At 39.6% G+C, this 27,810-nt stretch overlaps 1 protein-coding gene across 1 annotated transcript in view; it reads right to left on the bottom strand.

Moving 5' to 3' along the window:
- Positions 1-2,318: 2,318 nt before the first annotated feature.
- The window catches only part of USH2A (usherin), a 922,740-nt gene continuing 897,248 nt past the window's right edge, over positions 2,319-27,810 (bottom strand). Inside the window, exons 70-71 of the mRNA XM_040262869.1 lie at positions 3,841-4,062; positions 2,319-2,408 (exon numbers count right to left, since the gene is read on the bottom strand). Of these exons, the coding sequence (XP_040118803.1) occupies positions 2,319-2,408; positions 3,841-4,062 (312 nt within the window). The remainder of the gene's footprint in view (positions 2,409-3,840; positions 4,063-27,810) is intronic.

Raw genomic sequence — 27,810 nt, 5'->3', positions numbered from 1 at the left:
ACAACCCAGAGCTGTTAAGAGTATTTTTTCATAAATATATTAAATCAAACTTGGTTCACAGTTAAATATTTATTAAGCAAACCACCTTTTGATTAATTTACATGATATCTGTGCATTGGAAATAAACTACTATTCATGTGTGACATAATTAAGTTCCTACTCACTGAATTATTACACGTGGACTATGTGTTATTTATAGGTTGTTCAGGTTGAATTATATTGATGCCATCATGATTTTTAGATCAGCATAAGGTACCAATACAGATTTCACATTCAGGTAGAAATGACAATAGATTATCGATAAGTGCAGTTCTTAGTTGAGCTTATACAAGCATAGCTGTGTGTTCTCAACAAAGCAGGTCTTAAAATTGAAGCTGAGTATGTGATGGGACCAGAGTCAGGAGGTTTACAGAGAGCTGTCTGCTGTCGTCTCTGTAAAGGAGAAGTTCTGTAAAGGAGAAATGGGCGAGGACCAGAGTCCCAGTGCACAGCATGTATTCTTTCAGGTTCTTTACAAAACTGGTTCTCCACATTAGGAACATCTGGAGGCTTTTAGAAGTACTGACACCTCAGTGCCACCCCAGACCAGCTGAATCAGAATATCTAGGGGTGAGTCTGACTGTTGAATGGAGGCTTGGCACGTAGTACCACCTAAAGCAGGAAGACAACATCATGTGCTTCTCTGAAATCAATATAAGTCATGTTCAGAGTGTTGCGGGCATGGTGTGGGTGGAAGCCATGCAGGCTTCTGTCACTGTGAGCCAGGGGATCAAAATGTGAACGAGTCAGCTAATGAATTCATGGATTCGTTTGTAGCAGTTCTAATGAGGGGGCAGAACTTGGGCTTAACACTGGTCTGCTCTTTTGACACTTAGTGTTGGCAAGGCTTGTCCAGTAGTTGGTCATTCTGAGGAGCTGCTCTTCCGCAAATTTGGATAAAGTCTCAGTGCCCTCAAAGTCCATGTTCTTTCTTTGACTGCTGGGCAGTTAGTGTGATTCCTCATTTTCAGGCAGAATAAGCAAAGTTATTCCTTGTGCTCCAAGTTTTGCCAGCTCAGCTTTGGGGAAATCTACTTATCTCTGAATGTAATTCACAAAATATGTCCAACAATTGTGTTTGAGACATATAAACTCAAAAGTAACTTCCCAGAATCATTAAGACCTTTAAGAATGAAGAAGAGGTTTTCTTACATTGTTTTCTGTGAAGAATAAACTTAAATACCTTTCATTTTATGTTTACTTGGGGAGGAAAGTGTTTCTTGAGGTAGGACTTACCAATAACTTTCTAATCCCAACAGAGTAAATAAAAACTTTTTGACTCTTGGAAATTTGGTCATGAGTCAGTTTAACAGTTAAAGTACCAATTTCTGCTCTTAATGATTCTAGTAGTTCTCTGAAATTAAGGAATATAAGACAGATATATGAAACATGTATATTCCTATACTTATATATGTGTTATTTTTAACATTTTCAAAGCTGGAAGGAACATTAATTTTTTTCTTTAATTCTATGTAGGCTAGTTAAAAATGCAAATAAAACAGTAGTTTCCATATAGAATGTGCCAAGGTGAAGGTATTCCTGGGTATTCAGTGAATTGACAGAATTCTGTAAACTATGTAAAATATCAAAACAGTTCATTTTTCTTTCTGAAATATATGTTAGCTGCTTGTTCCTTAGATTTTTAGAAGATTCATACATATAAGAACAGACATTTATAAATTTATGTGGTTTGGTAAATACTTACCCTAAACATCAAAATCAAATAGAAACCTACACAGTCAAATGTGTAGCCTCAATGCAGAGTTTGATTTTCTCTGAGTGTTTCGGCTTGATCTGACATTGGGATTTGATTTCACAGCTGCTACTAGAATGGTTCCTCACAGGTTTGTTTCAACTTCCATGAACTCGGGGCTAAGAGCAGAAGCAGTGCTTTGCTGCTCAAAGCAGCAGCAATGACATCCTCTCAAAAGAACCCCTCAGCTTTTAAATTAGTAACTTACCTGTAGCAACTGTGGGCCAACCTGAAATCGCCACTGATTCATTTAAATGGCAGTGTCACTGCCAAACATAGCCAAGTGACAGTTACATGCTTAGTGGCCTCAAAATAAGCATTTTCACATGGACATAAAATTTCAGAAACCCCTCATTTTAGACTGCCAGAAAAACAAGTTAGACCTCTATTAGGGAGAGATCATTTCAAAAACACTCATCTTTAAAGGTAACAAGCAATAGCTTTTTAGCATTTATGATATCTGATAACCCAGTGGGGATGGGGTGTGGGGCCTGCATCCAGCTTATGCCTTACAGGTTTCCATCCTTCACAGGTGGGTGTCGGTGAATGTGGTGTGTTCCTTAGTCACAGAGCTGAAACCCTTGATGGCATTCATCAGGTCCTCTTCATCCACATACTGAAAAGACGCCAATCATCACTGGTTAGGATATTTGCTGGCAACAGTGTTATACAAAATGTGTATCTTTTGAGCATTAAAAGGTTAAGGCATGGCACAGTGTAAGCCTCAGTTTTCTCATCCGAAAGTGGGGAGGCTTCATATGATTCAGTTCAGAATTTAAGCAGAAGAGCCAGAACCCAAGCTGCTGTGCTTCATTTGTATCCGATCTTCTTCCTGTATTTTTTTTTAATTGAATAGGGCTAGGAATATGGATTATGTTATATGGAACAGATAATTTGCCACATATGGATATCTTAAAAAGCTTTCACTGAATTGCTTTGCATGCTGCCTATTACTAGTATGATCAAAAGTAAGCAAAAATGTCAGCATAGTACAATAGTGAAGAATGGGGGTGCTGTAATCAGTGCTTTTAAGATCCCCAGTTCCAAAACAATTACTATTAGATGTGTGTCCTTGGGTAAGAGCACACATGCATCTAGCCTTCAGTGTAATATATTGAACTATATGAAATTGCCATTTTGTATGTCAAATATGATCAATTAACAATTCTTTGTTTCAACCTAATATAATTATTCCTGACATAGAAATGTCATATCTGAAATGGAGTCATAGAATTCAGTAGTCATCACAACTTCAAACAGGCCCATGATTTTAAAGTCCTTATTATATATCATCATCCTAACAAACAGAAGGACTGTCAATTTTATTGTATGTGTGTGTGTGTGTGTGTGTGTGTGTGATTGAAATCTGGAGCCATGAAAGTTTATTTCTTGCCATTAGTTAAGGAAGTCTTTATGAAAATCATCAACTTTTCAGTGAAGGAAAAGTGAGAATTAGGGGGAGAGAGAGGTGAGTGAGAGTTCAAATGTAGAACCAGAGCTAGGGACTCAAAAAAGTATTAGATAATGATGAGGTTAACTTTCTGTATCCCCTGAGCTGAAATTATGAAAAGTGAGGTTCATACATACCAACGCTCTTATATTTATCATGATTTTCTGAGTTTTTTTGAAGAGAAACTATAGATCCTATTGAGAGACTCTCTTTCTCCTCTAACCATAAACCAGAAGGAAAATACGTATCTTTTTTTTTTTTACTTTAGTAAAATAGGAGCTTGTACTTTATGCCTCATTTAGGCATGTTCCAGTGTTTTCAGTCATGTCCTGCCCAAGTTAATGAAGTAGAACCTGTTCATCTCTTCACTTACATATGAATGCATTTTTTGAGTCTCTATTGTGTGCCAAAAGAATAAGACAGTTTCTGCCCCACTACTCAGGCAGGTAAACGTGTCGTTACAAAATAATTGGGTAAGTGGTGAGAGGGATGAAGTGAGTGTTCTGGAGATGATCGTTCTGCAGGGTACAGGAAACCGTGCCACCTGTTATCAACATACTTGTGTTTAACAAAGGCTCCAGATTAGGAAATGACTCACCAGTCCGCTGTCATGACCCATGATGGTGTCCCACAGTGAGTCATCTATCAAGACCTTCTTGTCTTGAATGTCCATGAGTTGACTGACACTCCGGTGGAGAGAGCCTTGGGAATAGGTCTGACTGCCATGACTCTGACTTGGGATGCGCAGAACAGACAGGCTTCGGTTGCTCCTAATGCTCACAGGTGTCCCAGACCGGGGGATTTTGGTATCAGCTAAGCCCTGAAGAGAAAGTTGCTGTTGGTGACTAAAGTCTAAAGAAAATGGGCTTTAAGCAAGATAGAAAATCATGTGTCACACATTGTCAATGAAGGGAACACTTGTCCCCATATCCTACAAAATTGAGTACATCAGGAATACTGTAGCTCACAACTTCCTGGTAAAGTGAGATAATAAGCTAATGGTCTCATTAGATAGCCAGTGTCCTTGGTGCCTCCAAGAGCTCACGTACTGGCTAGGGCACTGGCTATGTTTCCCTGTGGACAGGGCTGCTGCATAGCAAAGCAGTAGAGTGGGGTTGAGGGGTAGCAAGAGAAGCTCTTCAGGGCCGTCAGCACAGAGCCTCCTCAACAACTTCCCTTCCCCAGAGGAAAGAACAGTGTTCTCTCATGGTCACTCACGAAGTGAGCAGTTGTATTTCACTGTAAAATTCCTGGATTTATGTACAGAACTTGACTCCTCCCTCCCTCTTTTCTCACCCCACCTTGTTCCCCTTGTTGCAAAGCCTCCAAAATAAAGAGGTCCCAAAACACATCAGAAAGAAAAGCACTCTAGAATTAGGTTCTAGAATGTGCTGTTAAGAAATGTAGCCGCTCTAAACATCTGAGGGTTCTGATTGAGCTGATTTAACCAAACTGTTGGGCTTATCATCATGCAGTTGACACACCATGCAGGTCATGCATTATGCAGCACACAGAGGTACCTCAGAGTGCATAGTGTAACTTTTTAGGGTAACATTGCTTGACACATCAGATACATCAGCCACAGAGTCAAACTGAAAACAGAAGTGGAGTATCAGTCTGTGGAACATTCAAAAACAAATTCTATGGAGGGAAGAATCAAGATGGGGGAATAAAAAGGACTTTGGGTCTCACCTCCTCCTACAAATGCATCAGAAATACATCTACGTGTGGATGGATTCTCACGTGATACCTTACTGAATGATGGCAGTAGATATCATACACCCAGAAGTTCAAGAAAGAACTCCATATAACCAAGGGAAAAAGGAATCTGGATGGGACCTGTTCCCGGGGAAGGAGCTGTGGAAGAGGAAACTGTTCCTGCGCCCTGGGAAGCCCCTTCACTGGCCAGGAGGTCAGTCTGGACAGAAAGCGAGCTTCAGAGACTTGGAAGAGAGTATACTGACTGGTGCTCTGGCTATGGTGGGAGCAGGCAGAAGACAGAGACCAGCAAAGAGGATTGGTGCTATCTTGCTGCAGTATGTGGCCCAAGATGCACACCTGCCTGTACACGCAGGGGCTGGGTCCTGAAACTCGGGGTTCAGGACGGGCCCAGGGAGAGCACAGGTTGGCTATACAGAGACAGCCTGAAGGGGCTTAAGTGTGACTGCAGAAAAAGCCCGGGCCCACCCCAGCAGCAAATACCATTGTTAAAGGGCATGTGGAAGGGTGGGTGTGGCCTGCCATAATAGCCTCTTTCATCAAGTTGCCTCTAAGGGCTCTGGGAGCAGGACAGCAGGTGTTTCCACACCTGACACCAGTCTGGCCTCAGCAGCTATGGGCTTTGTGGCATGTACACACAGAGATGAGGCTGGGGTGCTTCCACAGCTCCCGTGACGGCTCCAGGTATGTGACCACTGCGGTCCCGACTTCTGTGAGTGGGCACCTAACGGTCTGAGCTGGTGGCCTTGTAACCACAGCGCCTGAAGGACACCAGGGCCAAATGACTGCATTCCCAGTGGAGGCGGTGCTGAGGGTATTGCCAGCAGCTCGTTCTGTGAGCCTGCACAGGCGACACCACAGGATGCACCCCACGGTAGACAGCTCCAGGGAAGGAGTACCCCAGCCAAAGCGCCTCCCAGCAGGGGCTCTCCCGTTCTGTCTACCTCTCACTGAAGCTCAGAAGTGGAACTGAGGGCTTCTACTCCAACAACTCAGGAGCAGGCCCTGCCCCTGACATGCAGCGACAACACAGAGCAGAGAAGAGGCCCACTAAATGTTTGAAGGCAGGATTAGAAGAAAAATGTTTACAGGTTGTAAGGAAACACAAAAGATGCTGAATAGCCAAAGCAATCTTGAGAAAGAAAAATGAAGCTAGAGGAATCAGACTCCCTGACTTCAGACTATACTACAGAACTACAGTAATCAGGAGTATGGTACTAAACAAAAACAAATATAGATCAGCAGAACAGCATAGAAAGTTCAGAAATAACACCCAGGCACCTGTCGTCACCTACTCTGTGGCAAAGGAGGCAAGAATATACAGTGGAGAAAAGAGTTTCTTCAATAAGTGGTGCTGGGAAAACTGGACAGCTTCAAGTAAAAGGATGAAATTAGAACACTCTCCTAAGACCACACCCTAAAATAAATGGATTAAAGACCTAAATGTAAGACCAGATACTATAAAAGAAAACATAGGAAAAACACTTGCTGACATAAAGCACAGAAAGATCTTTTCTGACCCACCTCTTAGAGTGATGAAAACAGAATAGATAATAAAAGATACTCCTTACAAATGGCTTCACAGGCAAATTCTACCAAACCTACAAAGAAAAATTTTAAACACTGATCCTTCTCTGACTCTTCCGAAAAGACTGAAGAGAAGGGAACACTCCCAGAGACATTCAATTAAACCACCATCACCCTGATACCAAAACCAGACAAAGACACCACCGAAAAGAAAATTACAGGCCAATATCATTGGTGAATATAGATGCAAAAATTCTCAACAAAATATTAGCAAACAGAATCCAACAATACATAAAAAAGATCAAACACCATGAATAACTTGGATTCATACTAGGGTCACAAGGATGGTTCAACATATGTAAATAAATCAAGATAATACACCACATCAGAAAAGACAAACACCACATGATCATGTTAATAGATATAGAAAAATCATTTGATAAAAGTTATCCATTTATGATTAAAAAAAAACTCTAGAAAGTGGGCACAGAGGGAACCAATCTCAACATAATGGGGCCACATATGACAAATCCATAGCAAACATCATGCTCAATGGTGAAAAACTGAAAGCATTTCTTCTACGATCAGGAAAAGACAAGGATGTCCAATCTCACCACTATTATTGACCATATTTTTGAAAGTCCTAGTCAGAGCAATCAGAAGAAAAATGAAGAGAATCCAAATCAGAAAAGAAGCAAAGCTGTCACTGTTTGCAAATGACATCATACTATACGTAGAAAATTCACAAGTTGCCACCAGGAAACTTAGAACCTATTAATGAATTTGATAAAGTTGCAGGATACAAAATACATAGAAATCTCTTGCATTCCTATACACTAACAATGAAAGATTGGAGAGTGAAATTCAAGAAACAATCCCATTTTGACTGCATCAAAAAGAATAAAATACCCAGGAATAAACAATGGACCTGTACTCAGAAAACTATAAGATGCTGATGAAAGAAAGATGACACAAACACATGGAGAGACACAGCATATCCTTGGCTTAGAAGAATCAATATTGTGAAAATGACTATACAACCCAAAGAAAGTCTACAGATGTAATGCAATCCCTACCAAACTACCAATGGCATTTTTCAAAGAACTAGAACAAAAAAATTTAGAATTTATATAGAAACACAAAAGATCCTGAATAGCCAAAGCATCTTGAGAAAGAAAGATGGAGCTGGAGGAATCAGGATCTCTGACTTTACACGATACTACAAAACTACAGTAATCAAAACTGTACAGTTCTGGCACAAGAACAGAAATATGGATTAATGGTATAGGATAGAGCCTATAAATAAACCCATGCACCTATCATCTCCTACCTATGAAGAGAGGCAAGAATATACCAATGAGAAAAGATGGTTTCTTCAGTACGTGGTGCTGGGAAAAAATGGGCAGCTACAAGTGAAAGAATGAAATTAGGACAGTTCCTAAGACCATATATGAAAATAACTCACAATGGATTAAAGAAATAAGTGTAAGTCCAGACACTATAAAACTCTTGGTGGGAAGTATAGGCAGGACATTCTTTGAGATAAGCAAGTATCTTTTCATATATGCAGCAGATATTTTCACATATACCTCCTAGAGTATGGTAAATAAAAACAAACGAGATGTAATTGAACTTAAAAGGTTTTGCACAGCAAAGGGAACCACTGAAGTTAAAAAGACAAACCACAGAATGGGAAAAAGAAATATTTGCAAACCATGTGACCAGAAAGGGATTAATCTCCAAAGGGTATGAACAGCTCATACAGCTCAATAAAAAAATAAAAACACAAAATATGGGCAGAATATCCAAACAGACATGTCTCTACAGGAGACATGCAGGTGACCAAAAAAAAAAAAAAAACAGGTGAAGAGATGCTCAGCATCACTAATTATTAGACAAATGCAAATAAAAACTACAATGAAGTATCACCTCGCGGCTGTCAGAATGGCCATCATCAAAAAGTCTGTGACCAGTAAATGCTTGAGAGGTTGTGGAGAAAGGGGAACCCTCCTACCCCTGTTGGTGGGAATGCAAATTCGTACAGCCACTATGGAGAACAGGATGGAGGTTCCTTAAGAAACTAGAACTACCATATGATCCAGCATTCACACACCTGGGCATATATTCAGAGAAAACCATACCAGGAAAAGGTAAATGCAGACCAGCATTCACTGCAGCACTATTTACAACAGCCAGGACATGGAAGCAACCCGAATGTCCATCAATAGATGCGGTATATATACATAATGGAATATTACTCAGCCATTAAAGAAGGAAACAATGCCATCTAAAGGAACATGGATGGACTTAGAAATCATTATACTAAGGGAAGTAAGCCCAACAGACAAAGGCAAATGTCATATGATACCACTTATATGTGAAATCTAAATGATACAAATGAATTTAAAAAACAGACTCACAGACTTAGGAAATAAACTTATGGTTACAAAGGGGAAAGTTACGGGTAGGAATAAATTAGAAGGTTGTGATTAACATATATACACTACTGTGCATAAAACATAATCAACAAGAATCTAATATATAGCACAAAGAACTCAATGTAATACTCTGTAATAACCTATTTGGGAAAAGAATCTGAAACAGCATTAATGTATGTACTGTTTTTCAGTCACCCAGTCGTAGCTGACTCTTTGTGACCCCATGAACTGTAGCACGCCAGGCATCCCTGTTCCTCACTATCTCCTGAAGTTTGCCCAAGTTCATGTCCATTGCATTGGTGATGCCATCCAACCATCTCACTGACACTCTCTTCTGTCCTCAATGTTTCCCAATATCAGGAACTTTTCCAATGAGTTGGCTGTTCACATTAGGTGACCAAAATATCAGCTTCAGCATCAGTCCTTCCAATGAATATTCAGGGTTGATTTCCTTTAAAATGGACTGGTTTGATCTCCAAGGGACTCTCAGGAGTCTTCTCTAGTCTTCTCTAGTTCAAAGGCATCAATTCTTCGGCGCTCTGCCCTCTTTACAGTCAGCTCTCACAACTGTATGTGACCACTGGGAAGAACAGTCTTGACTATACAGACCTTTGTCGCACAGTGATATCTCTGTTTTTCAACACACTGGCTAGGTTTGTCTTAACTTTCTTGCCAAGAAACAATCATCTGATTTCATGGCTGCAGTCACCATCTTCAGTGATTTTAGAGCCTAAGAAGTTCCCTTCTGTCTGCCACGAAGTAATGGGATTGGATGTCATGATCTGTTTTTTTCTAATATTTTAAGTCAGCTTTTTCACTTCCCTCCTTCACCCTCATCAAGAGGTTCTTTAGTTCCTCTTTGCTTTCTGCCATTAGAGTGGTATCATCTGAGGTTGTTAACGTTTCTCCCACCTATCTTGATTCCAGCTTGTAACTCATCCAGCCTGGCATTTCTCATGATGTGCTCAGTGTATAAGTTAAACAGGGTGACAACAGATAGCCCTGTCATACTTCTTTCTCAATCCTGAACCAACCAGTTGTTACATATAGGGTTCTAACAGTTGCTTCTTGACTTGCATACAGGTTTCTCAGGAGACAGGTAAGATGGCCTGGTATTCCCATCTATTTAAGAGCTTTCCACAGTTTGTTATGATCCACACAGTCAAAGGCTTTAGTGTAGTTGATGAAACAGAGGTAGATGTCTTTGTGGAATTCCCTTGCTTTCTCTGTGATCCATGAATGTTGACAATATGTACTATGTATAACTAAATCACTTTGCTGTATAGCTGAAACTAACACATCAATGTAAATCAACTATATTTCAGTATAAAATAAACTATTTTAAGATAAATAAGGAAAATAAAAACTTTTCTGTGAAAGACACACAAAAAAATTAAAAATGCATTGAGGCAAATGACAATGAAAACACAACCATACAAAATCTGAGCAATGCAGCAAAACCAGTTCTGATGAGACAGAAGTTCACAGCTATATAGAATTTAAGAACAAGGAAAATCTCTAATAGACACCATCTAAAAGAGTTAGGAAAGGAAGAAACAAAACCTAAAGTCAGCAGAAACAAGCAGATAAGATCAGATAGGAAATAAATTAGAGATTTTAAAGTTATAGAAAAAGGTGCAATGAAAGTAAATAAGAAAAGGAAGAGGAGAATTGATAACTGACACTTCAGAAATGAAAAAAGAAAACTGTGAAGAATTATTTTGTCAACAAATTCAACAAAGTACAAGAAACAGACAAGTTTTGAGAAACACAGTGTACCAAAACTGAAGTAAGAAATAAATTACCTGAACAGACCAATCAGTAGAAGTGGAACAGAATCTGTAATTTAAATAAAACTTACAAACAAAACTCCAGGGCCAGATGTTTTCTCAGGCAAATTTAACAAACATACAAAGAATCACATTGATCCTTCCCAAACTCTTCCAAAAGACTAAAGAGGAGGGAACACTCCCAAAGGCATTCCATGGCGATACCAACCCTGATACCACAACCAGTGAAAGTGCAAGTGAAAGTCGCTCAGCCATGTCCAACTCTTTGTGACCCCATGGACTATACAGTCCATGGAATTCTCCAGGCCAGAATACTGGAGTCGGTAGCCTTTCCCTTCTCCAGGGGATCTTCCCAACCCAGGGATCAAACCCAGGTCTCCTGCATTGCAGGCAGATTTTTTTACCAGCTGAGCCACAAAGGAAGCCCAAGAATACTGGAGTGGATAACCTATCCCTTCTCCAGTGTATCTTCCTGACCCAGGAATTGAACTGGGGTCTCCTGCATTGCCAATGGATTTTTTCACCAACGGATTTTTCCACCAACTGAGCTATCATGGAAGCCCCACCACAACTAAAGTCACTACCAAAAAAGATATTTATAGGTCAATATCACTGATGAATACAGATAGACAAATTCTCAACAAATATCAGCAAACCAAATCCAACAATACATAAAGATATCATATACCATGAATAACTCTGATTAATCCCAGGGTCACAAGTATGGTCCAACAAGTGTAAATCAATGAAATATGACACATCAAAAAAGACAAACACCACATGATCTTCTCAACAGAAATAGAAAAAGCATTTGATAAAATACATCACCTATTTAGGAAAAAAATTTCCCCAGAAAGTGTGCATAGAGGGAACCAATATCAACATAATAAGGCCATATTTGGCAAACGCTCAGCAAATACAATTTTCAATCGTGAAAAACTAAAAGCAATTCCTCTAACATCAGGAAAAGACAAGGATGTCCACTCTTGCCACTATTATTCAACATACTTTTGAAAGTCCTAGAAGAAAAAGAAAAAGAATCGTAATTGGAAAAGAAGAAGTAAAATTGTCACTGTTTGCAAATGATATGATACTATATGTACAGAATTCTAAAGATGCCGTCAGAAAATTTTGGAGGCCATCAATGAATTTGGTAAAGGGACAGGATACAAAATTAATACACAGAAATCTCTTGCCTTCCTATACACTAACAATGAATGATCAGAAAGAGAAATTCAGGAAAGAATCCCATTTACCACTGCCTCAAAAAGAATAAAATAACTATGAATAAACTTATCTAAGGAAGCAAGAGACTCATACTCAGAAAACTGTAAGATTTTGATGAAATCAAAGATGGCACAAAGAGATGGAGAGATATAGCATAGTACTGGATTAGAAGAATCAATATTATGAAAATGACTACACTACCCAAAGCAATCTATAGATGCAATGCAATTCCTATCAAATTATCAATGGCATTTTTCACTGAGTTAAAACCAAAAGACCCCAAATAGCCAAAGTAACATAAGAAAGAAAAATGGAGCTGGAGAAATCAGGCTACCTGACTTTACACTATACTACAAAAACTACAGTAAACAAAACAGTACTGTATTGGAACAAAAACAGAAATGTATATCAATGGTACAGGATTGAAAGTCCAGAAATAAACCCATGCACCTGCTATCACCTATTCTATGACAAATAAGGCAAGGGCATACAATGGAGAAAAGATAATTTCTTCAGTATGTGGTGCTACGAAACATAGATAGCTACAAGTAAAAGAATGAAATTAGATTATTTTCTAACCTCATACACAAAAATAATTCAAAATGGATTTAAAACCCCAATGTAACTCCAGACACTATAAAACTCTTAGAGGAAATATAGGCAGAACATTCTTTGACATAAACTGCAGTAAGATTTTTTCTGATATACCTTCTACAGTAAGGAAAATAAAAATAAAAACAAATGAGACCAAAGTAAACATAAAAAGATTTGCACAGCAAAGGAAACCACTGACAAAAAGGCAAACCATAGAATGGGAAAAAGATATTTGCAAATGATGTGATCTACAAGGGGTTACTCTCCAAAGTGTATAAACAGCTCATGCAGTTCAATATTAAAAAAAAAAAAAGAATCAGAATATGGGCAGAAGGTCCAAATAGACATTTCTCTACCGAATATATACAGATGGCCAAAAAACACATGAAAAGATGCTCAATATCACTAGAGAAATGTAAATCAAAACTACAAGGAGAGGTATCACCTCACAGCAGTAAGGATGGTCATCATCAAAAAGTCTATAAACAATAAATGCTTGAGAAGGCATGGAGAAAAGGGAACCCTCCTACACTGTTGGTGGGAATATAAATTGTTAACAGTCACTATCAAGAACAGCATGGAGTTTCCTTAAAAAAAACTTGAGCTACCATATAACACAGCATTCCCATATGTGGGCATATATCCAGAGAAATTCATACCTAGAAAAGGTACATGTGCCCCAGTGTTAACTGCAGCACTATTTACAATAGTGATGACATGGAAGAAACATAAATGCACATTAAAAGATGAATGGACAAACGTGGTACATAGACATAATGGATTATTACTCAGTCATTAAAGGAGGAAATAATGCCATTTGAAGCAACACTGATGGACCTAGAAATTATCATACTAAGTGAAATGAGTCAAACAGAGAAAGAAAAATATATGATATCTCTTCTATGTGGAATCTAAACATGGTATAAATGAACTGACAAAAAAAAAGAAACAGACTCATAGACTTAGAAAACAAGCATATCATTACAAAGGGGAAGTTATGGGTAAGGATAAATTAGGAGGTTGTGAATAACATATACACACTACTATATATACAACAGATAATCCACAGGAACCTAATGTATGGCACAGAAAACTCTGCTTAATATTCTGTAATAAGCTATATGGGGAAAGGATCTGAAACAGCATTAATATACACATATGTATGACTAAAGGGTTTCTGAGGTATGGCAGTGGTGAAGAATCCACCTGCCAACGCAGGAGACACAGGAGACAGTTTCAATCCCAGGGTTGGGAAGATCCCCTGGAGGGGGAAATACAACCCTCCCGTCAGGAAGTTTGCACAAGCCTCTTATCCTCATCCATCAGAGGGCAGACAGAAGAAATAAGAACTACAGTCTCACAGCCTCCAGAGCAAAATCCACAATCACAGAAAACTAACCAAAATTATCACATGGATCACAGTCTTGTCTAACTCGATGAAGCTCTGAGCCATGCAGTGCACAGCCACCCACGACAGATGGCTTATGGTGGAGAGTTCTGACAAAACGTGGTCCACTGGAGAAGGGAATGGCAAACTACTTTAGTTTCCTTGCTTTGAGAAACCCATGAACAGTATGAAAAGGTGGAAAGATGTGTAACACTGGAAGATGAGCACCCCAGGTTGGTGGGTGTCCAATATGTTACTTGGGAACAGCAGAGAAATTGATTCAGAAAGAACGAAGAGGCTGAGCCAAAGTGGAAACAATGCTCAGTTGTAGATGTGTCTTTTGCGAAAGTAAAGTCCAGTGCTATAAAGAAAAATATTACACAGGAACCTGGAATGTTAGGTCCATGGAACAAGGTAAATTTGGACATGGTCAAGCAGGAGATAGGGTGTTTTTGCCTGGGTGCAGCTACCTGGTCACGCAGACTGCGGCATAAGCCCTCTGGGAGGTTGCCATTAATCCCACCATAGAGCTGCTGAGCAGATGACCTACAAACTGCAGAACGAGTACACCAAATAAATTCTTGCACTGTTAAGAAAGTTCTAGGACCCACAACAGGTTTCCAAACCTGGGGATCTGGCAAAGGGACTGAGAACCCCGAGGGAATTTGACTTTGGAGGCCAGTGGGATATGATTATAGAACTTACACAGGACTGGGGAAACAGACTCTTGGAGGGCATAAACAAAACCTTGTGTGCACTAGGACCCAGGAGAAAGGAGCAGTGACCCCATAACAGACTGGCCCAGACTTGCCTGTGAGTGTCCAGGAGTCTCCAGTGAAGGCCTGGGGCAGTGGTGGCCTGCTGCAGGGCTGGGGGCAGTGAGTGTAGCAGTGCCTGCATGGGACCTTTTGAAGGAGGTTGTAATTATCTTCATTACCTCCACCACAGTTTGGCCTCAGGTCAAACAACAGGGAGGGAACAGAGCCCCGCCCATCAATAGAAAATTGGATTAAAGATTTACTGAGCATGAGCATCAGAACAAGACCCAGTATCCCTTGCATTCAGTCTCTCCCATCAGGAAGCTTCCATAAGCCTCTTATCCTTATCTGTCAGAGGGTGACAGAATGAAAACCATAGTCACAGAAAACTAATCAAACTGATCACATGGACCACAGCCTTGTCTAGCTCAACAAAGCTATGAGCCATGCTGTCTGTGTACAGCCACCCAAGACAGATGGGTCATAGTGGAGAGTTCTGACAAAATGTGGTTCACTGGAGAAGGGATTGGCAAACACTTCAGTATTCTTGCCTTGAAACCATGGTGAATAGTATGAAAAGGCAAAAAAGATATGAAACCAAAAGATGAACTTCCCAAGTCAGTAGGTGCCCAATATACTACTGGAGAAGAGTGGAGAAATAACTCCAGAAAGAATGAAGAGATGGAGCCAAAGCAAAGACAAAGCCCAGTTGTGAATGTGACTGGTGTGGAAGTAAAGTCCAATGCTGTAAAGAGCAATATTGCATAGGAACCTGGAATGTTAGGTCCATGAATCAAGGTAAATTAGAAGCGGTCAAACAGAAGATGGAAAGTGTGAACATCAACATTTTAAAAATCAGTGAACTGAAATGGACTGGAATGGGCGAATATAATTCAGATGACCATTACGTCTACTACTGTGGGCAAGAATCCCTTAGAAGACATGGAGTAGCTCTCATAGTGAAAAAAGAGTCCAAAAGGCAGTACTTGAGTGCAGTCTCAAAAATGATAGAATGATTTCTGTTCATTTCCAAAGCAAGCCATTCAGAATCACAGAAATCGAAGTCCATGCCCCAACGAGTAATGCTGAAGAAGCTGAAATTGAATGGTTCAAAATTCTCCAAGCCAGGGTTCAGCAATACGTGAACCGTGAACTTCCAGATGTTCAAGCTGGTTTTAGAAAAGGCAGAGGAGCCAGATCAAATTGCCAACATCTGCTGGATCATCAAAAAAGCAAGAGATTTCCAGAAAAACTATTTCTGCTTCGTTGACTATGCCAAAGCCTTCGACTGTGTGGATCACAATAAATTGTGGAAAATTCTGAAAGAAATGGGAATACCAGACCACCTGACCTGCCTCCTGAGAAACCTATATGCAGGCCAGGAAGCAATAGTTAGAACTGGACATGGAACAACAGACTGGTTCCAAATAGGAAAAGGAGTACATCAAGGCTGTATACTGTCACCCTGCTTATTTAACTTCTATGCAGAGTACATCATGAGAAACGCTGGGTTGAAAGAAGCACAAGCTGGAATCAAGATTGCCAGGAGAAATATCAATAACCTCAGATATGCAGATGACACCACCTTTATGGCAGAAAGTAAAGAGGAACTAAAAAGCCTCTTGAAGAAAGTGAAAGAGGAGAGTGAAAAAGTTGGCTTCAAGCTCAACATTCAGAAAACTAAGATCATGGCATCCAGTCCCATCACTTCATGGGAATAGATGGGGAAACAGTGGGAACAGTGTCAGACTTTATATTTTTGGGCTCCAAAATCACTGCAGATGGTGACTGCAGCCATGAAATTAAAAGACACTTCCTCCTTGGAAGGAAAGTTATGACCAACCTAGACAGCATATTAAAAAGAAGAGACATTACTTTGCCAACAAAGGTCCATCTTAGTCAAGGCCATGGTTTTTCCAGTGGTCATGTATGGATGTGAGAGTTGGACTGTGAAGAAAGCTAAGTGCCGAAGAATTGATGCTTTTGAACTGTGGTGTTGGAGAAGACTTAAGAGTCCTTAGGACTGCTAGGAGATCCAACCAGTCCATCCTAAAGGAGATCAGTCCTAGGTGTTCATTAGAAGGACTGATGCTTAAGCTGAAATTACAATACTTTGGCCATCTCATGCGAAGAGTTAACTTGTTGGAAAAGACCCTGATGCTGGGAGGGATTGGGGGAAGGAGGAGAAGGGGACAACAGAGGATGAGATGGCTGGATGGCATCACGGACTCAATGGACATGAGTCTGGGTAAACTCCAGGAGATGGTGATGGACAGGGAGGCCTGGCATGCTGCGATTCATGTGGTCGCAGAGTCGGACACGACTGAGTGACTTAACTGATGAAGACCTACAAGCCCTTTGAGAACTAACCCCCCGAAAAGATGTCCTTTCCATCATAGGAGACTGGAATGCAAAAGTAGGAAGTCAAGAGGTACCTGGAGTAACAGGCAAATTTGGCTTTGGAGTACAAAATGAAGCAAGGCAAAGGCTAACAGAGTTTTGCCAAGAGAACACACTCATCATAGCAAACACCCTCTTCCAACAACACAAGAGAAGACTCTACACATGGACCTCGCCAGATGGTCAATACTGAAATCAGATTAATTATATTATTTGCAGCTAAAGATGGAGAAGCTCTGAACTGTTAGCAAAACAAGACTAGGAGCTGACTATGGCTCAGATCATGAACTCCTTATTGCAAAATTCAGACTTAAATTGAAGAATGTGGGGAAAACCACTAGACCATTCAGACATGACCTAACAAACCCCTTATCATTATACAGTGGAAGTGAAAAATAGATTCAAGGGATTAGATCTGATAGATAGAGTGCCTGAAGAACTATGGAAAGAGGTTCATGACATTGTACAGGAGGCAGGGTTCAAGACCAGCCCCAAGAAAAAGAAATGCAAAAAGGCAAAATCGCTGTCTGAGGAGGCCTTACAAATAGCTGAGAAAAGAAGAAAAGCAAAAGGCAAAGGACAAAAGGTAAGATATATCCATTTGATTGTAGAGTTTCAAAGAATAGCAAGGAGAGATAAGAAAGCCTTCCTCAGCGATCAATGCAAAGAAATAGAGGGAAACAATAGAATGGGAAAGACTACAGATCTCTTCAAGAAAATTAGAGATACCAAGGGAACATTTCATGCAAAGATGCGCACAATAAAGGACAGAAATGGTATGAAGTAGAAGCAGAAGAAATTAAGAAGTGGCAGAAGAATTATACAAAAAAGATCTTCATGACGTCGATAGTCGTGATGGTTTGATCACTCACTGACAGCCATACATCCTGGAATGTGAAGTCAAATGGGCCTTAGGAAGCATCACTACAAAGAAAGCTAGTGGAGGTGATGGAATTCCAGTTGAGCTGTTTCAAATCCTGGAAAATGATGCTGTGAAAGTGCTGCACTCAATATGCCAGCAAATTTGGAAAACTCAGCAGTGGCCACAGGACTGGAAAAGGTCAGTTTTCATTCCAATCCCAAAGAAAGGCAATACCAAAGAATGCTCAAACTACCACACAACTGCACTCATCTCACCGGCTAGTAAAGTAATGCTTAAAATTCTCCAAGCCAGCCTTCAGCAATACGTGAACCGTGAACTTCCAGATGTTCAAGCTGGTTTTAGAAAATACAGAGGAACCAGAGATCAAATTGCCAACAACTGTTGGATCATAGAAAAAGCAAGAGAGTTCCAGAAAAAAGTGTACTTCTGCTTTATTGATTACACCAAAGCCTTTAACTGTAGATCACAACAAACTGGAAAATTCTTAAAGACATGGGAATACCAGACCACCTTACCTGCCTTCTGAGAAATCTGTATGCAGGTAAAGAAGCAACTGTTAGAACCAGACATGGAACAACAGACTGGTTCTGAATTGGGAAAGTAGTAAATCGAAGCTTTATATTGTCATCCTGCTTATTTAACTTATATGCAGATTACATCATGAGAAACACTGGGCTGGATGAAGCACAAGCTGGAATCGAGGTTGCAGGGAGAACTATCAATAACCACAGATACCCAGATGGCACCACCTTTATGGCAGAAAGTGAAGAGGAACTGAAGAGCCTCTTGATGAAAGTGAAAGAGGAGAGTGAAAAAGCTGGCTTAAACCTCAACAATCAAAAAACTAAGATAATGGCAAGTGGTCCCATCACTCAATGGCAAATAGATGGGGAAACAATGGGAATAGTGAGAGAATTTATTTTCTTGGGCTCCAAAATCACTGCAGATGGTGACTGCAGCCATGAAATTAAAAGACACTTGGTCCTTGGAAGAAAAGCTGTGACCAACCTAGAGAGCATATTAAAAAGCAGAGACATTACTTTGCCAACAAAGGTCCATCTAGTCAAAGCTATGGTTTTCTCAGTAGTCATGTATGGATATGAGAGTTGGACTATAAAGAAAGCTGAGTGCCAAAGAATTGATATTTTTGAACTGTGGTGTTGGAGAAGACTCTTGAGAGTCCCTTGGACTGCAAGGAGATCCAACCAGTGCATCCTAAAGGAAATCAGTCCTGAATATTCATTGGAAGGACTGATGCTGAAGCTGAAATTCCAATACTTTGGCTACCTCATGTGAAGAGTTGGTTCATTGGAAAAGATCCTAATGCTGGGAGGGATTAGGGGCAGGAGGAGAAGGGGATGACAGAGGATGAGATGGTTGAATGGCATCTCTGACTCGATGGACATGAGTTTGAACAATCTCCAGGAGTTGGTAATGTACAGGGCAGCCTGATGTGCTACAGTCCATGGGGTTGCAAAGAGTCGGACACAACTGAGTGACTGAACTGAATGACTGAAGCAGGAGATGGCAAGAGTGAACATCCACATTTTAGTAATCAGTGAACTAAAATGGGTGGGAATGGGTGAGTTTAATTCAGATTGTCTGCTACTGTCCACAAAAATCCCTTAGAAAAAAATGGAGTAGTCCTGATAGTCAAGAGGAGTCCAAAGGCAGTACATGCATACAATCTCAAAAACACAATGATAAGGCAAACCATTTAACATCACAGTAATCCAAGTTTATGTCCCAACCACTAATGCTGAAGAAGATGAAGTAAGTTGAATGCTTCTCTGAAGATGTACAAGACTTTATAGAACTAACACCAAAAAAAAAGATATCCTTTTCATCATAGGGGATTGGAAAGCAAAAGTATGAGGTCAAGAGATACATGGAATAACAGGCAAGTTTCAACTTGGAGTACAAAATAAAGCAGGGAAAGGCTAAGAGAGTTTTGTCAAGAGAACACACTGGTCATACCAAACACCCTTTGTCAACCACACAAGAGACAACTCTACACTTGGACTTCACCAGATGGTCACCACTGAAATCAGACTGATTATCTCCTTTGCGCTGGAGATGTTGTTGTTTAGTCACTGTTGTGTCTGACTCTTTTGAGAACCCATAGACTGTAGCCCACCAGGCTTTTCTATACATGAGATTTCCCAGGCAAGAATCTTTGAGTGGGTTGCTATGTCCTTCTTCAGGGGATCTTCTTACCCAGGAATTGAACCCAAATCTTCTTCATTGGCAAGCAGATTCTTTACCAGTGAGCAGCTAAAGATAGAGAAGCTCTATACAATCAGCAAAAATAAGACTGTGGCTGTGGAGCTGACTGTGGCTCTGATCATGAACTCCTTATTGCAAAATTCAGGCTTAAATTGAAGAAAATAGAGAAAAATCATTAGATCACTCACTTATGACCTAAATCAAATCCCTCATGTTTATACAGTGCAAGTGACAAACAGATTCAAGGGATTAGATCTGGTAGACCAAGTGCCTGAAGAACTATGGACAGAGGTTTGTAACACTGTACAGGAGCCAGTGACCAAACCATCTTCAAGAAAAAGAAATGCAAGAAGGCAAAGTGGTTTTCTGAGGAGGCCTTACAAATAGAGGAGAGAAGAGAAGAGAGAAAGACAAAAGAGAAAGGGAAAGATACACTCAACAGAGTGCAGATTTCCAGACAATAGCAAGGAAAGACAAGAAAACCTTAAGTGAACAATGCAAAGAAATAGAGGAAAACAATAGAACAGGAAAGACTAGAGATCTCTGCAAGAAAATTAGAGATACCAAGGGAACATTTCATGCAAAGATGGGCTCAATAAAGGACAGAAATGGCAAGGACCTAACAGAAGCAGAAGAGATTAAGAAGAGGTGGCAGAAATACACAGAAGAAGTATATAAAAAAGGTCCCAATGACCTGGATAAGCACGATGGTGTGGTCAGTCACCTAGAGCCAGAAATCCTGGCATGTGAAGTCAGGTAGGCCTTAGGAAATATTACTACGAACAAAGCTAGTGGAAATGATGGGATTCCAGCAGAGCTATTTCAAATCCTAAAAGATGACGCTGTGAAAATGCTGCACTCAATATGCCAGCAATTTGGAAAACTCAGCAGTGGCCATAGGACTGGAAGAGGTCAGTTTTCACTCCAATCTCAAAGAAGGGCAATGCCAAAGAATGTTCAAACTTCTGTACAATCACACTCATTTCACATGCTAGTAAGGTTATGCTCAAAATCTGTCAAGCTACGCTTCAGCAGTATGTGAACCAAGAACTTCCAGATGTACAAGATGGGTTTAGAATAGGCAGAGGAACCAGGGATCACAGTGCCAACATTTGCTGGATCATAGAGAAGGCAAGGGAATTCCAAAAAGCATCTACTTCTGCTTCATTGACTACACTAAAGTTTTTGACTGTGTGGATCACAGTGAGTTGGGAATACCAAATCACCTTATCTGCCTCCTGAGAAATGTGTATGCAGGTCAAGAAGCAACAGTTAGAACCACACATGGAACAACAGACTGGTTTAAAGTTGGGAAAGCAGTGAAGGCTGTGTATTGTCACCATGCTTATTCAACTTCTTTGCAGAGTACATTATATGAAATGCTGGTCTGGATGAAGCACAGCATATCTGAATCAACAACCTCAGATATGCAGATGATACCATCCTAATAACAGAAAGTGAAGAAGAACTAAAGAGCCTCTTGATGAAAGTAACAGAGGAGAGTGAAAAATCTGGCATAAAACTCAGCATTCAAAAAATGAAGATCGTCACATCCAGTCCTATCACTTTATGGCCAATAGATGGAAAAAGTGGAAACAGTGGCAGATTTTGTTTTTCTGGGCTCTAAAATCACTGTGGACAATGACTGCAGCAATGAAATTAAAAAACACTTGCTCCTTGGAAGAAAAGCTGTGATAAACCTAGACAGTGTATTAAAAATCAGAAACATCACTTTGCTTACAAAGTCCATCTAGTCAAAGCTACGGTTTTTCCAGTAGTCATGTACAAATGTGAGAGTTGAATCATAAAGAAGACTAAGCACTGAAGAATTAATGCTTTTGAACTGTGGTGCTGGAAAAGACTCTTGAGAGTACCTTGGACAGGAAGGAGATCAAACCAGTCAATCCTAAAGGAAATTCTGCAGTCCTGCAGTCCATGTGTTGTAAAGAGTTGGACACAACTTAGCGAGTGAACATGTATAACAAAATCACTTTGCTGTACAGCTGAAACTAACACATCATTCCAAAACACTATACTTCAATATAAAATAAGTTATTTTAAAATAAGAAAAATAAAAAATTTTCTCTGAAAGATAAAAAAAGCAGAAATTAAAAATACCTTGAGGCAAATGACAATGAAAACACAACCATACAAAATCTGTGTGATGCATGAGAATAGTTCTGGTGAGATGGAAGTTCATAGCTCTTCAGAACTTCTTTAAGAAACAAGAAGAATCTCTAATAAACAATTCAATCCACCACCTAAGAGTTAGGAAAGGAACAAACAAAACCTAAAGCCGGCAGAAAGAAGCAAATAACAAAGATCAGAGATGAAATAAATACATTAGAGATTTTAAAGTTTAGGGGGAAAAAAAAACAACAGGAAGGGCTGGTTCTTTGAGGTGGTAAACAAAATTGACAAACATCTTGCCAGGCTTAGCAAGACCAAAAGACAGGAGAAGATACAAAGAAAATAAGAAAGAGAAGAGAAATGACAACATACCACAGAAATGAAAAATATATATATATAAGAGAATACTATGAGGAATTATATGCCAACAAATTCAACAACCTAGAAGAAAAGGGCAAGTTTTGAGAAACATAAAGTGTACCAAAACTGAAGAAGAAATTGATAACTTGAACAGAGCAATCACTAGACGTGAAACAGAATCTATAATTGAAATAAACAAAAGTTACAAAACTCCAGGACCAGATGTCTTCCCAGGCAAATTCTACCAAGTATACAAAGAAGAACTTGTATTGATCCTTCTCAAACTGTTCCAAAAGACTGAAAAAGAGGAAACACTCCAAAAGGCATTCCATGAAGACACCATCACCCTGATACCACAACCAAAGGCACAACCAAAAAAGAAAATTATAGGCCAATATCATTGATGAATATAGATGCAAAAATTCTCAACAAAATATTAGGAAATTGAATCCAAAAACACATAAAAAATATCACATGGCACAAGCAATTTGGTTCATTGCAGTGTCACAGAATGGTTCAAGATATGCTAATTAGTTGATGTGATATACCTCACTAGCAAAAGAAACGACAAATACCACATGGTCATCTCAACAGATACTGGAAAAGCATTTGATAAAATTCAGCATTCATTCATGATAAAAAAAAAAAACGTATGAAAGTATGTAGAAAGGGAAAATAAACATAATAAAAGCTGCTTATGATGGACTCACAGCCATGTAATATTTAATGGTGAAAAGCTGAAATCCTTTGTGCTAAAATATACAAGACAAGGATGCCCACTGTGACATCTTCTACTCAGAGCAGAATTGGAAGTCTTAGACACTGCAGTCATAAAACAGAAATTTAAAAAGGGTACTAAAATTAGTAAGGAAGAGGTAAAATTGTAATTATATACAGACAACAAAATACTATATATCTAGAAAATGACACCTCATAGAAACTACTAGAACTGATAAACTAATTCAGAAAGTTAGCAGGATACAAAATTAACACACAGAAATCAGTTGCATTTCTTTACACTAACTGAAATATCAGACAATCTCCTTTAAAGTTGCATCAAAAAAAAAAAAAACTTCAGAATAATCACAAAGGAGGTGACAAATTTATATGCTGACAACTACAAAAGATTAATAAAGTAAACTGAAAAAGACTCAAAGAAATGGAAAGACATTTCATGCTCTTGGATTGGAAGAATTAAATTCGTGAAAATGGCCATACTGCCCAAAGTAGTCTATACATTTAATGCAATCCCTATCAAATTAACCATGTCATTTTTCTCAGAACAAGAACAAATAACCCTAAAATTTATATGGAACCATAAAAAAACTCAGAATTGCAAAAGGAATCTTGAAGAAAAAGAACAAAGCAGAAGGCATAATCTTCCTAGGCTTCAGACAATACTACAAAGCTACAGTAATCAAAACAGGGTTTGGTATTGGAATAAAACACATTTGGACCAGTGGAACAGAATAAAGAGCCCAGAAATAAACTCAATGGTCAATTAACTCAATAAACTCTATGATCAATTAATCGTCAACAAAGGAAGCAAAAATATACAATGGGGAAAAGAGAGTTTATTCAGCAAGTGATTTTGGGAAAGCTGGACAGCCACATGCAAATCAATGAAGTTAGAGGACTCCTTCCTATCATACACAAAAATAAGCTAAAACTGGCTCAAAGACGTAAATATAAGACGCGGTACTATCAGATTCCTAGAAGAGAACATAGGCAAAGCATTCTCTAGTATAAATTGTACCAAAGATTTTTTCAAAGTCAGTCTCCTTAAGTAATAGAAATAAAAGCAAAGATAAAACAAAATGAGACCTAAGCAAACTTATCAGCTTTTGCACAGCAAAGGAAACTATTAAAAAAAAAAAAGACAACCTATAAATTGGGAGAAAATGCTTGAAAATAATTCAAAAGATGGCTTAATTTCTAAAATATACAAACATCTCATACAACTAACAAAATACAAACAATCCAGGGGAAAAATGGACAGAAGGATGGCCACAAGGCACATGAAAAGATGGTCAATGTCACTACTAAAGAAATACAAATCAAAATTACAATGAGGTACCATCTCACACTGATCAGAATGGCCATCATTAAAAAGTCTACAAACAACAAATGCAAAAGTGACTGTACAGAAAAGGGAACCCCCTTGTATTACTGATGGGAATGTAAACTGGTACAGCAACTGTGAAAAAAAGTATGGAGGGTCCTCAAAAAACTAAAAACAGAGCTACCATAGGATCCAGCAATCCTAGCCTAGGGCATATATCCAGCAAAAAAAAAAAATAATAATTCAAAAAGATACATGTAACCAATGGAAATTTGCTGTATGACTCAGGCAGCTCAAACTGGAGCTCTGTAACAACCTATGCTGCTAAGTCGTTTCAGTTGTGTCCGACTCTGTGCGACCCCATAGACAGCAGCCCACCAGGCTCTCCCATCCCTGGCATTCTCCAGGCAAGAATACTGGAGTGGGGTGCCATTGCCTTCTCTGATGCTGCTGCTGCTAAGTCACTTCAGTTGTGTCCGACTCTGTGTGACCCCAAAGACGGTAGCCCACCAGGCTCCCTTGTCCCTGGGATTCTCCAGGCAAGAACACTGGAGTGGGTTGCCATTTCCTTCTCCAATGCATGAAAGTGAAAGTGAAGTCGCTCAGTCGTGTCCAACTCCTAGCGACCCCATGGACTGCAGCCTAGCAGGCTCCTCCGTCCATGGGATTTTCCAGGCAAGAGTACTGGAGTGGGTTGCCATTGCCTTCTCCAACAACCTATAGGGGTGGGAAAAGGTGGGAGGTGGGAGGGAGGTTCAAGAGCAATGGGACATATGTATGCTCATGGCTAATTCATGTTGGTGTATGGCAGAAATCAAACCAATATTATAAAGCAATTATCCTTCAATTAAAAATAAATTAAAAAATATATATATGCCCCAATGTTCACACCAGGACTATTTACAAAGTCAAGATATGGAAACAACTTAAATGCCCATCAACAGAGCAATGGATAAAGAAGATGTAGTACATATATACAATGGAATATTACTCAGCCACAAAAAAGAATGAAATAATGCCATTTGGAGCAACAAAAGATGATGCTGTGAAAGTGCTGCACTCAATATGTCAGCAAGTTTGGAGAACTCAGCAGTGGCCACAGGACTGGAAAAGGTCAGTTTTCATTCCAATCCCAAAGAAAGGCAATGCCAAAGAATGCTCAAACTACCACACAATTGCACTCATCTCACATGCTAGTAAAGTAATGATCAAAATTCTCCAAGCCAGGCTTCAGCAATACGTGAACCGTGAACTCCCTGATGTTCAAGCTGGTTTTAGAAAAGGCAGAGGAACCAGAGATCAAATTGCCAACATCTGCTGGATCATGGAAAAAGCAAGAGAGTTCCAGAAAAACATCTATTTCTGCTTTATTGACTATGCCAAAGCCTTTGACTGTGTGGATCACAATCAACTGTGGAAAATTCTGAAAGAGATGGGAATACCAGACCACCTGACCTGCCTCTTGAGAAATCTGTATGCAGGTGAGGAAGCAACAGTTAGAAATGGACATGGAACAACAGACTGGTTCCAAATAGGAAAAGGAGTACGTCAAGGCTGTATACTGTCACCTTGCTTATTTAACTTCTATGCAGAGTACATCATGGGAAACGCTGGACTGGAGGAAATGCAAGCTGGAATCAAGACTGCTGGGAGAAATATCAATAACCTCAGATATGCAGATGACACCACCCGTATGGTAGAAAGTGAAGAGGAGCTAAAAAGCCTCTTGATGAAAGTGAAAGAGTGAAAAAGTTTGCCTAAAGCTCAACATTCAGAAAACGAAGATCATGGGATCCGGTCCCATCACTTCATGGGAAATAGATGGGGAAAGAGTGGAAACAGTGTCAGACTTTAGTTTTTGGGGCTCCAGAATCACTGCAGATGGTGACTGCAGCCATGAAATTAAAAGATGCTTACTCCTTAGAAGAAAAGTTATGACCAACCTAGATAGCATATTCAAAAGCAGAGACATTACTTTGCTGACTAAGGTCTGTCTAGTCAAGGCTATGGTTTTTCCTGTGGTCATGTATGGATGTGAGAGTTGGACTGTGAAGAAGGCTGAGTGCCGAAGAATTGATGCTTTTGAACTGTGGTGTTGCAGAGGACTCTTGAGAGTCCCTTGGACTGCAAGGAGATCCAACCAGTCCATTCTGAAGGAGATCAACCCTGGGATTTCTTTGCAAGGAATGATGCTAAAGCTGAAACTCCAGTACTTTGGCCACTTCATGAGAAGAGTTGACTCATTGGAAAAAACTCTGATGCTGGGAGGGATTGGGGGCAGGAGGAGAAGGGGACGACAGAGGATGAGATGGCTGGATGGCATCATTGGCTCGATGGACGTGAGTCTGAGTGAACTCCGGGAGATGGTGATGAACAGAGAGGCCTGGCGTGCTGCGATTCACAGGGTCGCCAAGAGTCGGACACGACTGAGCGACTGAACTGAACTGAACTGATGGATGGGCCTTGAGATTATCATACTAAGTGAAGTTAAGTCAGAGAGAAAGACAAATACTATACCATATTACTTATGATGGAATCTAAAATACAAAACAAATGAACCCATATACAACAGAGACTGACTCACAAAAATAGAGAACACACTTTTGTTTGCCAGTGGGGAGGTAAATGGGGGAGGAATGGATAGGGAGTTTGGGATCAGCAGATACAGAGAATTTTATATACAATGAATAAACAAGGTCCTATTCTACAGCACAGAGAACCATATTCAATATCCTCAGATAAGCCATAGTGGAAAAGAATATAAAAAAGAATGCATAAATATATATGTAGAATTGAATCACTTTGCTGTACAGCAGACATTAACACAACATTGTAAATCAGCTCTACTTCAGTAAAACAAACAAAAACCAAATTCTTTATGTTTCTCCAAAGGCAGCATAAGCATATCCAAACATTAATACTATTTGGAGATGCATTTTCAGATATGTAGAGTTCTACAATATAAAAGATTTGGTGAGCAGAGACTTAGCGCCATGCTGACATTTATTATTAAAGAATGAAAGAATCTTCAAATCAGTCATTACATTACATTTATCCTTCAATTTAC

This window comes from Oryx dammah, unplaced genomic scaffold, assembly GCF_014754425.2.
Source record: "Oryx dammah isolate SB20612 unplaced genomic scaffold, SCBI_Odam_1.1 HiC_scaffold_21, whole genome shotgun sequence".
Taxonomy (NCBI): domain Eukaryota; kingdom Metazoa; phylum Chordata; class Mammalia; order Artiodactyla; family Bovidae; genus Oryx; species Oryx dammah.
The sequence above is the reverse complement of the archived record's forward strand: the minus strand, read 5'-3'. Positions and strand labels throughout refer to the sequence as shown.